Source organism: Athene noctua, chromosome 5 (assembly GCF_965140245.1).
Source record: "Athene noctua chromosome 5, bAthNoc1.hap1.1, whole genome shotgun sequence".
NCBI lineage: Eukaryota > Metazoa > Chordata > Aves > Strigiformes > Strigidae > Athene > Athene noctua.
Window position 1 is genome coordinate 20,932,868 of NC_134041.1, and position 14,900 is coordinate 20,947,767.

The 14,900-nt window shown below is 35.3% G+C and overlaps 1 protein-coding gene across 1 annotated transcript in view; it reads right to left on the reverse strand.

Annotated features, from left to right (window-relative positions):
* Positions 1 to 14,900, reverse strand: part of DPYD (dihydropyrimidine dehydrogenase) — a 369,160-nt gene that overhangs the window by 236,733 nt on the left and 117,527 nt on the right. The window contains exons 5-6 of the mRNA XM_074907341.1: positions 6,307 to 6,503; positions 2,192 to 2,273 (exon numbers count right to left, since the gene is read on the reverse strand). Of these exons, the coding sequence (XP_074763442.1) occupies positions 2,192 to 2,273; positions 6,307 to 6,503 (279 nt within the window). The remainder of the gene's footprint in view (positions 1 to 2,191; positions 2,274 to 6,306; positions 6,504 to 14,900) is intronic.

The following is a 14,900-nucleotide window of genomic DNA, read 5'->3' on the forward strand; positions in this document are numbered from 1 at the left end:
AAAATTCACCTATTATCTATACTTGTTTCAGTTCAACTACTATTCACTTCCAGAAGCAAAAGCTGAAGAATTTTTGTAATGTTCCACCAGCAATCTTGCTTTGAGCAGCCACTGCACAGGTTGAGCAACTACAGTTGTTACATGAGCGAGAGGGGAAAGAGTGTTTGCTGCATGTTCAGCAAACTAACTATAGCAGTTTCCTCTGTAGAGGTCACGAAACTGAAGATACACACACCTTTGCTCACGTCTCCTAACCGCAAGGTTTGGGAGCACACAAAGTATGTGTGATTCCTCTTCCGATATTTTGTACCTCTTGACATGAATATGTGTGGTTTTATCTCCATACTTCAGACTCTGAACTTGAATGTTTTCCCCCAGTTTTTGTTGTATCACTTGGCATTTTGTAAAGCGAATACACATGTTCTACTGTGTAAGCACTATACTTTGTAACGTTTAGCAATTTAGTCTTCAACTCATTCTGTATCCTGTTTATTACTGAATCTCCTATATACCATTTAATATACTTTTCCTACTGGTGAAAAAAAGACAGGTGTAAAGTACAATATTTAAACACTGACTTCTTTTTGTCTTTGGAGATTTAGTATAAATTTTATCAGAGGTGCAAAAGCCATGTAGAGTTGTAATCCTTTCAAGAATACAGACTACATCCTCACTGGCAACAAAATACATTGCATAAATTGTCATTACATTTTTTTATCCTATTGTGTACATATGTTATGAAAACCTAATGAAGGAATTTAAATGGCAATACTATTTTATGTGGGAATTCATAATACTCCTAGGGCCTAGCTCTGTAATCCTTATTCAGCTGATTAATTCTTACTAATTTCAGTAGAATTACTTGAATAAACAGCACTACTGAGCATTTACACAATACAGCACCTTCTGTCACAGATCTGAAATGCTTTAAGTAAACACCAGAAAATATTTCTAGCTTATAGAGGTATAAAGCTAAGGCACGCAGTGAACCAGCTTGCCAAAGGGTCAATTGAAAACCAATCGCAGAGCTTGGAAGCAAATTTACATTGCGATTCTCTGCTGCACTTCAAAACTGCAGAGGACTTGCAGGTCAAGATGACATGGTGGCTCTATCAGTCCATCTGGAGACCTTGCCGTAACAGGGAGCCCCGGGAAACTGAGTTTTGCAGAGGGTTCCCAGGAGCCTATGCCCAGCAGTTTTGTCTAAAATTGTCTCAGTGCTCTGTTTTTAGTCCCATCCTTAACTCAACCTCCATTCTGTCAGTCTTGTCAAGGGTTGCAAAGCGATCCTTATCGTGGAAAAATAGACCTGTAGCATTTAACATCTTATCTTACACCTTACCAGCATTTTTATAAAACCTGGGCAGGATGAGGTTCTCACTTCGGTCTTGTGACAACATTCTACTGCTTTTATGATATGAACCAATACAAAAGATTCCAAGAATTTCTTGCTTCACTGAACAATTTAGTATCATGTCAAAAATATATTACCCCTCCTGGTACTCAAAAATTTGATCCAGTGATGCATTCTATATTTGTAGCTTCTATTAAAATGTGCAGCAGTTGTAAATACTATCTAAATTTTCAGCTCAAGCCCTAAATTAACAATAAAGCAATGTTCCCATTATCTATAAACAACACACATTTGTTTAATGGAATAATGCATAACTACTACTTTCCAAGAAGTTGAATGACTGTTACTGGTTATAGTAAATGATCATGTTAATACTTTGTTTAATTTGATTCATTTTATTATAAAATTAACTTGTGCAAGACTTTGTGATAAACCATTAAGAAAAAACTCAGGAAGAGGGAATGAAAGCAAAAGTATCAAATATGAATGTTTTAAATAGTGCCAAACTTGCATGAAAAAAACTCGATTTAAAAAATCAAATCATTCCAATAGCTACATTGAGCCCCTAAAGCAATTTAGGAATTTGTTTCTTACAGACAATTAATCACATGCAGGCATGCCAGATGAGAACTATTGATTGCCCTTTTCCAAACTAGTGGCATTCAGACAGAAGACAGACAAATGCCCTGAGCAAGAGGAAGCATCTTCCTGCCTCTGTCTAGAGTAGCTTTTAATCGTTCTTTACTAATGTGCATGACATTTTGCTGTTAATCTTTGGCAGAGTTCTTGTTCTTTTTTTCTTTGAGCTATACATAGACAGGATATATTTTTCATTACCTTCACTCCAAGATCCTTCATAAGCTCAGCTTCAAAATTCACTACATCATACGGCAATCGGAACTGGGGGATTTCAGACATACTGAAATAAAATTTAAAAAATGCTTGTGAAATATTTCCAGCCATTAGGGAAGTAAATATTATTTTTGTCAAAAATTCAATACTTAAAAAGGACTTTAGTTTGACATATGCGAATGGAAATATGTTGAAGCTTGACCACTGGCTTTTTAAAATTGTTAGAGTAACAAAACAGCATTATTCACCCAATGCTAAAAATATAGGCCAGGAAGGCAGTACCTTGAGGCCAGCCCTTCCCACACTTGTAGGTAACCATTTAACGTATGTGAAGCTTGGGTCCAAAACAGCTTCAGCTCCATTCCTTTTTGTTCACCAGATATGTAACACTAAAAAAGCTTAAGACATCCATTTAAGAAAAGATCTCATAGCTATTAAAAGTCAAGTGATCTTCTAGCAATCATTCATTAAGCTATCCAATAAAAAACAATGCAATTTCCCATACTTTTTTAAGTGTTGCGTATGCTATTTTGAGCAATGGTATTTAAAACTGTACCCTCATCCATTTCTACTTCACAAAATTTTTGTGATCTTTCGTGATGGAAAAAGTCAATAATTTTCTATAAGCTCTTGGTGTCAAGTTTGCTTTTTGACTTAATGTCTGTTAGCTGGCATTTTTTCCTCCTGGGGAAGATTAGGAATGACATCTTCAAGTTTCCAGAATCACAGATCTCCTGTATGGGAAAACAGCAGTGCCAGCATAGACTCTCAGTTTCTATCTACTGGTACCATTTCATTGGTATCTCCAATGAAATGACATCTACTTATGCCAGGTTAAAATCTCTGCCGTAAAACACATTACAGGTAAACACAGTGAAGTTCTATTTTAGATACTTTTGTTCAAAGAAGACAGAAAAACTGAATATGCAGAAAAGTGAAAGTCTCTCCCCAGATATTTCTAAGCTTCAAACAGACTAATCTGTTTTCAAATTAATGGATCTGTAATTTCCATAACAAAGCACTGGCACAAGAGTGTGCTTATTTTACATATTATCACATATAAAGAGTGGCTTTATTTTACATATTGTTAGTGACCACAACATCTTTAACATCTAACTTTGACAGGCAAGAAGGAATTTATTTAAGTTGCATCAAATTTAATTATATTGATAAGAAACTGGTGTTACTCCTTATCATTTCTAACGCTGCCCTTTTTCCACCTTTCCTGACCAGTGTGCAATGAAAAGTGTTCCAAGTATCAGATGTAATGAACGTGCCATGACAATACAACTTCCATAGGTCATGCTAAGTAAAAAGGTGTCTGAGGCAGAAACTAATGTATCAATATCATTTTGCAACAGAGATTCAATAAAAAAATCTAATAAAAAGGGAAAGTTCTATTTTCCAAGCCACCTATATATTTGTTGAAGGCTTGTCATTTCCATGACATGCTGCCAGAACAGCACTGGCTATGTTATGTCACTGTCAGAATTTATAAATGATTTTTTTCTCTTATTAAACATTTACTTACAGTTTTGTGTTGTGGAGTGTACCCACATATATGTACATATATGTTCATATGCAAATACACACAGTTCTGTGGGGACACATGCATGCCTATTTACCATGATAACAAGTATTTTAGGAAAGTCAACTGGTATATCAAAAATTCTGATGCAATTTATTTCAGCAGCAGAAGATAATATCTGACTGCAATGGAGAGACAGATAGAAAAAGGAAATGGAGCAGAGGTGCATGAGGGATGCAGTGGATGGCAACAGTGTCCCACAAATTCACCTCTTCCTCAAATCTGATCCAAGTTATAGGTGCTTGGACAGTTGATTGGTGTTTCTCAGTGATCCCAAATTACTTTTGCCCAAGGGACACCCCTTTGCTCTAGTGAGGGAAATATTTTGGTATGTTGTAAACTAGTGGCGTAGCTAGGAGCACGAGCAGTGAAGTTTGTTCATGGTGTCTAAGCAAGAGCGTGATCTGCTCATGCCTACTCTACTGTAAAGCATAAATTTTACACAACTGCTTAAGTGTAGGAAAACCTACCTGTGAATGTGAAGAATTCAGACATGTTCAGACAACCACAGACTTATGCTATGCTTAAATATCACACCACAGGAACTGCAATCACTAGATATTTTTCTGTTGTCTCAAAATTATTAAATTTAGCCATGAGGTAACATGTATGTGAAGGAACATCCTAGTTAAAAACACTTAAAAAAAGGCAGAGCAAACTAAAAAAAGCGCACAAGCATTGCCCTTCCAAACAGCTGATTCCAAATAAAAAATTAATGTGGTCTTGTTAGCCATTTGCAATAGTTTATGAAGCCTTGAAAACACACCCATCAATAACCTAAACCTATTAAAAGATGTACTGCAAAGGCTTACAAATGTAATAATAGATGATTGCTGCCACAGGCCAGCCTCCCTTCTGTTCCAAGATTAAAATAAGGACAAAAGGAATTGATGCCCTTAAAGCAGATGTGAAACTTTCTACAATGAATGGAAGCAAAATCTGGCCTTGATTGCTATGTGTTCTTTAAGACTCAAAAGAAAGAAATAAATTTTAAAATGCACTGCATGACTATTAAGGATACTAACAGAACACGCAAAACTTAGTGTAAGGCTTTTTTTTTCCATAGAGCAAACAACAGACTAAGCTTTCTTTTAAATTCAGCTTAAAACATGAAGAACAGATGCAACTTAAGATCACGTTGCCTCAAATATGCAAGCACACCGTAAGCAACTGCAGCATTGTACTGTAAGCACTGTAAGCAACTGCAGCAAGTACTGTATTATATTGCTGAGTTCAACCTGAGTCTAACCTTTCATCAAGTAAAGCTTCCCTGTAGAAACATCTCATTATTTCTTACTACATTACAGCAATAAAACTGATTTTAAATCTGGTATTTATGAAAACATGCACTACTCAACAGGTGAACAGGTATTTCATGTACTAAATTTGCAACCCTCTATAGCAACTAGCTCAAGTAAAACAACTCCACAGTTAAATGCCTGTGTATTAACACCTCGATAATTAGGTAGAATATTTCTGAACATCACTGGTAAAAATGCAAGTAATCAGTTCAACTTCTCCAGCATTGATTCTCTATCTTCCAGAGCACTGAATAAGTATTTGACATTATGAAATTATGGATCGAATTCATTAATGGTGCCAAGTCTATTGATTTCAGTGATGCTGCAGTGAGAAATGCAAGCGTGTCACCCTTCTTTCGCTCGCTGTTTCTTTTCACTTTTTATTTTGTAAACACTTTAATGTGAGTACATCTTCAACATATAAACTTAATTTTGATTTTGAACAGGTTGGTATCCACTAGTCAGTTTCTGAAATATTTTATCTTATACTCAGCAATTCCAACAAACTTACAAGATATGATCTCAGCCATTGTTACAGTGTTAAAAATTCATCTTCTAGTGTAGAGGACATGACACCATGCAACTATCAGCCAAGCGTTTACCATATAAATGCAAAGGTACCTTCTTTTGTGTATCTGCAATTTGTTGAAGGTTGAGAATTGTAGGGGGGTTTATTAACTCTTATGGTATGGTTTACTAAAGCTGCAAGTCCAGGCACATACATGATGGATTTATTCACTGTCACCTTTATTTGCATAAGGTAGTTCACGAAAGCATTCTAAATTTAAAATTCTCCATTAAATTAGTATCTGTCTAAAGCATTTTAAACATCTACTTATACTTTCACTATATCAGGCTACAAGCACTTCATGTTGTTTTAAAAGTTTTGGATAAGGAAAAATGGTTCCTGACATAATTTTCTAAAGTCTTAATTTGATAATAACAATTACACCCTGGAATTTTAGAGGTCATATGAAGAGACTATGGGAGATGGGCACAAGATTTTCAGTTAGAGCTTGCCTGTAACCGTATCCATTTTACCTTCAATGATGAATTATTTAAATTAAAAAAAAGCTTTCCAGATACGAAATTTTCTACTCTCTTCCTCTGGTAAAGATAGAGGGATCACATATAAATTGTGTTTGCACAATATTTTTTGCTATGCTTTTTACAACCATTGCAAACAGTGCCTTGTTGTCATTGTTTATTACCTTAAGCCACCAACGTACTCCTGCTTTTCAAATATGGTTATGTTGGAATAGCCCAATCGAGCCAAAAAGGAAGCACAACTTAAACTTGCCGGTCCTGCACCAAGAAGAGCTATCTTCATGTGATAGGCTTCAGGCATATCTTCTAGAGGAGGTAAGGAAGGGTTTCTGATCTGAGGAATATTCATAGCTTTGAACACCTGAAAAGTAATGCATTCAACAAGATTACATCCTCTACATTCTCTCCTTAAATTTTATTATGAATAACATGATGGAAGCTTCTGCTAGTACTGTGACATATCATTAATGTATTATTGCAGATCGTTTCATAACATTACAGGGATTCCCAAATGATATGATGTGCACATTTGTGAGGGATGTTATAATTGCAGAGTTTGGTCCCTCTATGGCTCTTTTTGTCTTAAAAATGTCTGAAGTCAGATCTTCCACTACTGTAGTTTTTACTAAGAATATGGAACCAGACTACCAGTAACAGAATACTAATACAAAGTCAGCCAGATGGCAGAGAATCTCTGTAACACCAAAGGTTTCATTCCAAACAATGTTCAGATTATTCTTACTACTAGAAAAGCATATCTGTGAATAACGCAAAGGATTGTAACATCAGTGAAGGGCCTTTGCTTCTGCAAGAGACATGTTGTGTGATCCTGGATAAATAATGGCTTGACTTTTTAGAGGTGGTAGGTAACCAACCTTAGGTGGTTTTGAAACTTTTTTTAGGAATTGCCCCTAGTCTTCAATGCTGTATTTTCAAAGGTAGCCCATGCCTTTGATGCCTCCTCTTAGATAATACTAACAGGAGTTATTTCATGTTAGTTGCTCATCTATTTCAGATATTCTCCACTTTTTAATTGGGTGCCCCAAAGTTGTAGACATACCTGAAAGTGCAGACTGTACTCTCTATGACTCAATTCTTCACCTCTAAAATGGTGATGATCTGCCCCATTCTGTCTTGACTATTAGAAGTACTTTGGGACAGTCTCTGAAAACTATTATGTATTTGTACAGAATGCAGCACAATGGGCTCCTAACATAGTTGCAATGTCACACAGCTTATTTCTGATGCGCATTAAATCAGTTCTTTGCTCAGGCACACAGGTAAGAGGCTAAGGTAGAAATATTCTATGTTCACTGAGATAGCATTTACATGGATTGGGTCTCTATCTTGTATCACCTACAAAAAGAAAAAGAATAGACGCAGAGCCCTTGCAGGCTACTAAAAATTAGGAACATGGAAGAGCATAGTTACATCTTTGTTTTATTTTAGATATTAGGGGAAAAATATTAACCCAAGTAGCATATCTTTGTAGCAGAAACACAATATTATACCAAAAGGATACATATTGCATTCTGATTCTCAGTCATGTCACAAACACTTCAAGGCTGCACCTCAAAAACTACCAGAAGACAACACTGTTCCCCATCTATTTCAACGCAGAACTGCATTCCATACGTACTAACTAGTCCTTTAAAATACATATGTTGTCATTTGTCTTAATAAATACCATATTTAAGCTATTTAACAAGTTTACCAACAGTTTTTACTTTCCTTAGAACTCAAGAAACATAGGGTTTTCAAGTTAACCTTTGGCAATTCCATTCATGAATAGAATTTTTCATTTATATTTTGAATCAATGTTAATTTTTTTCATGCGCACTTGAGCACTCATGCTAGGTAAACCAATGATTAGTTCCTTCCCCCTCTAAAATTTCTGTGTCAAATTCCCCAGTCTTTGTAAATTGACATAGCATTTTAACAAACTGCAAGAAGCAAAAGACAGATAATTGTGGTTTTTTTAAAAAAAATCATTTAAACCTGACAATTCATACAATGTGGGAAGGTTTAATGCGGTTATTAATGGATTTCACAGGCTGAAAAGCTTATATTGTACTGTGAAACTAGACTGTGATAACCAAAATGCAATAGGATATTTCTAAAATGTCTGCTTTGTTACATTCACACAGAAATGGCTTGAATGATAACAAATTTCCATTAAAGTCTCATGCAGTTGTTTTAGAAGGCTACTCAGTAATATAAATCATATAACTTGCATATTTAATGTGGATATTGAACACTATGAATATATACATGCTTAATAAATTTATCACTAAATTTACTTCATTGTTAACATAATTATTTTTATATTTATTATTGAATAGCCATACCCATTAAGTAGATGATACACTAAAGTGTCACACTACTGTAGTGCAGTGTTAAACTTCAGAAACCAAGCACTCATGCAGGAAATCTTAGTAGTTCAGGCTCAGTGGTCAACTTTAATTCTGCCTATTTGCAAATAGGGTGAAACTGTCTTTATGCAGCACAGCCAGCTTGTGAGGCAATATCTTGCCATCTGGAATTCAGTGGCAGTTTTGCATATTAAGGCTGGCAGGGTAACTGTGTGAAAATAGCAAACTGCTTCAATGCATTTCAAAAGATTTTCACTCACCTCATGGTGAAGTTTCCCTACACTCTAATTCACCTAATTAAATATCACTGCATTCTTCGGTACAAATCCTTTGGAGTGCAGAGATTACTACCTTGCAAGCAAGTGTTCAATGCCACATTACACACAACTGTCCTCTCCAATTTTAATCTGCCCAGACTGGTCAGGATGCAAGTAAAGTTTAATACTATTGTCTGTCTTGTCCATCTTCCTCTCAGAAAGATGATTTAATTTTTGTTTGGATGGGGTTTTTATTTTGTTTTTCAGTGCTTCTTAACCAAGACCCATTCAGGAAAATGAGACCAAATAATGAATTTTACAGCTGAATCTTTCAGTGGAAAGACTCAGCCATCATCCCCGTGTCTGTCTTTCCTTCTGGCTCTCTGTCATATACAAACAAAAGAAATTAGATAGGTTATTGATAGACATTAATAACACTAGGCATTTATTCTTTAACTTTTTATTAAATACTATGCAATCATCATTACTTCACCATCTAGGGCCTATTCAAATTAAACCCACACAGATTCCATACACTTCTTATGCTTCAGGTACATTAGGGTCCATAGAAAGGATATTCCATTAAAAAAAAAAAAAAAAAAATATTATGGAGACTTTGTCCTCAAGTGAGATACAATTTAAGCAAACTGAAACAGACAATCTATTCCGCTAAAGTTCTAACAACTGGAAAAAAAAAAAAATCTCAATTCAGACATTTATAACATATTACAGCTTCCCTATTACTTGTAAACTTGTAAAGGTGTGAGTGCACTTGCTCAATGTTCTCTCCAGTGTGAAATCTGGGGGTTTGTTCTCTTCTCCCTTGTAAATCAAACATCCTTTCACTGCTGTGGCGTTGGTTCTTGTTCCATAACATTCAGTATACTCAACAAAGACCATAATGCCAGGCACTGTATGCAAACACAAGTTTGTATTAAGGTTCCACAATATTTCTCACTTCAGCAAACTACAGTGGTTTCAATTGCTAAGCATCTGATTCAAGTCTAATTTTCCTGGAAAGTTTTAGTCAACACATTTTAGCTGTTCTGAAGGCAGACAGGGAAAAGCTTATTTTTCTCCTCACGTAATAAAATTCTAGTTCTTTTCTTCACTATGTGACTCTAGTATTAGCATGTTTTGATGAAAAGATGTGACATTTGGCAGAGAATGGCAGGTGACTCAGAGAAATGCATTTTGGTAACCTGATGAAAATCATTTTATGGCATAGTAAGCATGATTTAAATGAATCTAAAACATTTAAAACCATTAGAGCAGGTTAGAACTGTTATTCAGAATCGTTATCTCAATTTTTATATAAATGAGAATAAACTGAAGTAGCTCACTTCAGTCATTGTTTAGTTTTCTTCCCAGAATTCTTCTAAGAGGAATAAATATACTATAGGTACCCTTTTCTTCACCTATTTGCAGAATTCAAATATGGTCAGACAGTTTTACTCTAAATTCATAATTCACCTTTACTTAAAATTATCTTTGGACTATGACAAAATATGTGTTAAATAAAACAGTAAATAGACTGCAAGTTTAACCTCAGTGTTAGAAATGTAAAGCAGCCTTTGCCTAAACCTATGAAACAAGATAGGTTGCTAAAAAGCATATTTGGGAGTCTCCAAGACATACATAGAAGGTCACATTTCTTAAGTAAAAAGTGCATCTGTCTAATCTGTCATCTTCATCAACAGAAAAAGGCTGAAAAAACAAAAATGGGGAAATGGAAGGAGCACTGGGAAAATTTAATCTTTTAGTAACTTAAGTTTTGACCTCATAACTAAACCCTTTATATTCTTGAGGCATAATACTTGCTTCTGTGATGAAAAGGCTACAGACAAATAAATTTATCAAGTTTACTATTAAATATCCTTCACTTTGGATGAGATACCAAACAGCTACTGATGGAGACATTAATATTTAGCTGGTATTTATTTTAGTGTGAAACATATTAGTATATTCTGAATTGTTATCAGATTTTTCTAGTGCACAGAAAGAAAAACACAGACAATGAAATCAGTAACATTTAGGAACTGATTGTATTAGTATAACACTTTCCCACTGGTTTCCATGGATATTTATCTGTAGGCTGGTTTACATTAATATGGGGCAGTTTAATATTTAAAGAAGAAAATAATATTCTGCACAGATTTTAATAAAAAATGAAGCAAATTGTATGCTCAGTAATCTTCTTAAAGTTGTCAAATTACATGATCACACAATTAATTCCATTTAATTGCAGTGGATAGCACAGGATGTACATGAAGTGGTTTTTCCACGAATGTCAGCTAGTTATGAAAACTTGTTGATCCTCCCTCCACAAGTTAACAGCTAAAGTTGTAATACTGCAAACTTTTATGCAAGTGAGTGAGCATTGACAAAACTAGGGCCTAAAGTGTCTCATTAAAGACTTTTCAAACCCACTGAACAACTATACATGAATATTATTCCAGTCCCAAGAAAAACTATGGATCTAAGACATTGCAGAGTCCATATCTCAACATTTAATGAATCCCACCACTAAAAAGGACATAGGAACACTCATGTAAATGCCTTAAAAAAACAAATAATGTTTAATGTCTGTGAAACATGCCGTAGTTTTTATATAACTTGTCCAAATACCGGGAAGTCTTTCAGCATTGGCCTGACAAATCAGGAGTCTTCAGATTCATCCCCTGAACTATTGTAGATGGCTACACCATCCCTTTCAGACAAGTCTAAAATTTTATAATCGATTCTTATACCTTTCAACATGACTGAAAAGAGAAATAATCTAAAGATGTGTTAAAGCAAAAATTTATACTGAAAAATAGAGGCTTTTTTCTATTTGTCCTGCTGTCTTAGGTCCCCCAAACAATCCTCCTTTGTTGATGCAGCATGCCTATCCATGCTGATGATGGTGAGGGATCCAGGCATCCATCTCAAGGCCATTCAACTGCAGGAGCTGCAGCTCCATGAGAACTACCTTTCCCCTCCACCTATGTTAAGACTGATCAGAGCTGTCAATATGCAACTAAAAGAGGGATCCCTTAGCCTGAGGCCACAGTGCACCCCTCCATGGCAATCCCTCTGGACAGCTGTTGCTTCCTTGCCCATGGTAGGATGAGGGAGAAGGGAGGCTCAGCACTCAGAGGGGGACCCTTGCCAACCTCCCAGACCAGGCACTCTGCTGAGATGCCCCTAGGTTAGCAGCAGGTAAGCTCATACAAAGCATATTTTAGGGCAAAAAACATATCAAGTTTTCTCCTCTGGTTTCTTTCTGCTGCAACAGCAGCCAGGATATATCTCCAGAAAGGAACAAATCACCAGAACTGTAGCTGGCATAAGAGTCACAGCACTAAATGATAAAGTATTTAAATCTAGTATGTGATTAAAATAATACATTTTCTGTTTAGCTTGTGCTGCTCCATTCAGAATGGTTAACTAGAAATAAGGAGAACCTTTAGATTCAGTCATGTCTATCCAGAAATATAAGATTTTGCAGGCTTCTTACCAATACTACAACAGACAATGTAATAGATCATGCTTCCTTTTTACTACAAGCTTACAAACTTGTACTTGAGTAACCAGTAATTTTAGTTTATTTTGTGGGACTGACAGTCATATAGCTCATGCCTGTATGCATTGTCACTGCAATCTCAGCATATTTTCACTGAACTTGTCTTCCAAAAACAGAGACACTTCCTGATTCTAAAGTACTTGGGCAAAGGAGACAGATAAAGACATTAATATAATTTTGACCTGTGCAGTAGCAGGTGTAACCTGCGCTTGACACTCATCATTTATAATAGTGAGCTTTTACTCCATGTTATTCTCTAGATGCAACAGTTGCCGTGGTAACTGCATCCCAGTATACACATTCTACATCACAAATACAAACGGACATTTCGGTTTTTTGCACTTGAACATTTAATTGTCAAAATCCACATTTTTTTCAGATCAGATTACAATTTACTTTGAGAATGAGAGAACATAGTTACAAAACTATATGGAAGGGTAGAAGGGAAATGCAGGAGGTTTGAGGTGCCATTTTTTTTGTTCTACCGTATGCAAGACAAATATTTTACAATTAGGGAGTTTTATCTGCAGTATGAACAGATGATCAGTCATTGTTCAGAAGCACAAAGGGGCATACGTCATACCCATATATTTTCCATTTTAAACCCACATTCCTGCTTTACTGCAATTTTATCTTTTATCTCAGCTAGCAGTTGTGCCTTTTTATTATCGCTCGCTCTCATAATGCATCAAGTGTATGATCCTCAGAATAATTCCAAGGAAAAAAAGTCTAAAACTGGCTTTATGCACAATGGAGTTTTCGGTAAATAAGCCCCTGTGGGACAAACTATTACACAGTGCATGAGAATTACCATGCAGCTCTCATTAAGAGTAACACATGTTGCACACATAAATTACACAATTTGCTAAGTTACTTGTATAGGTAAAGCTGTGAACACACTTCGCTTGCAATATGGGCCAAATTTTGTATGAGCAGTAGTACCTTATGATTTTTTTCAACATTTTAATCTGTATCTTTATAATGATTGTTACTTTGAAGCACTCATACCATTATAGTTTTTCAACTTTCACAGTAAAATTTAACTGAATGAAAGCTAAAAGAAGTATTAATTACAAAAGTGACTGCCTATTATTACTAATTATAAGTACTACAATACATACAAATTCTTTGTTAAACAGCAGTAAATCTAAAGGTTATTAACAACTAATTTTAACATTTTACGATACTATGAAAATATTAAGGACAATAACATTTATTGAAATGTTATTTTTGTTGAGTGCTGATTAGAACTGTATAACAATTTTATTTTCTTAGAACTCTTGACACTAACATCACTTTACACAAACTTGAAACATCAGGAGCAAAGCCATTCAGAGCTATTCATCCTCTCTGCAGTTTTCATATCAATCATTGTGCTAGCACTGAGCTTTTTTAATAGATTTCTAAAGATTTTTGAAGAAAAATGGCAGATATTTAGCATTATCTATCAAGCCATAATTCCTCTCTATTAATCATAGTATTAGGGCTAAAAGGAGACACAAATCAAGTTTTAACAGATATTACTTGCATTTGGATATTACTTGCATTTGGTTTCTAAACAGTAATATTGCCCCATTGAATTTATCATCTACTTGACAACTGTTTAATCTTTTTTTTTTTTTTTAGTGTTTGATTATCTTTTTTTTTAAAAAAAAAAAAAAAAAAAGGTCTTCTGCCTTGCAACAAATACTAAGTTTTTACACACAGGCAATAAAGGCCATTAGAAGAAAAGCTAATAAAATTGCCTCTTGACGGATAGAACCCGACTATTGAATATACACAGAGAACAAATACAGTTAGTTGTCTCTAGCCACATCCTGTAAATGAGAACTTTGGTCCAAACTGTACGATTCTTATGCTTGAACTTTGGTCCAAACTGTAGCGATTTTTATGCTTGTATGTTCAAATCTGAAGAAAATTGAAGTGGATAGCTATTTAAATGATAGAGGGGAAAGTTCAGCAATAGCTATCAGAGAAGTTTAGCAGGTGCTCCAGAAGCTTTACAAGTCTCATGGAGAGAAGAAAGGAGGGATACAAACAGATAAAAGGAGAAGAACTGCAGCAGGTAGCAAAATTTCCTTATCGAATCATGACCCACAGCCATTGTGAAGGGGGTGTGAAGTCTATGAATGACAGCAGAGAAAAAAATTGGCCTTACAGACATATCATCTGTTACTTCCAGATTGATTCGCATTTCTATTTTGGTCTGTCCTACGAAGTTTTTTTTTTCTCAGGCTTTGTAAAGGTGACTGGAATTTCATCATATGTTTGTAAATATGATCAGCCAAATGGCTCAAGATACAAAAGAGGGACATGCTCATTAGTTAAGGACTGTATAGAAATGTGCAATCTTAACACATGCATATGCCTTTTTTTATACAGCCACAACTTTTACAGATACCAAAATCACAACTTTTAGCCAAAGATATTTCAGACAGATCCGATGAGGTGCCAGCTGAGACCCTGAGTTGACTACAAATTCTCCATGCCCTCAAAGGAAGTTAACAAATAAGCAGTAACCTCCATCTTTCTTCAGATGGAAGTTGAAGCACTGAAACCATGAA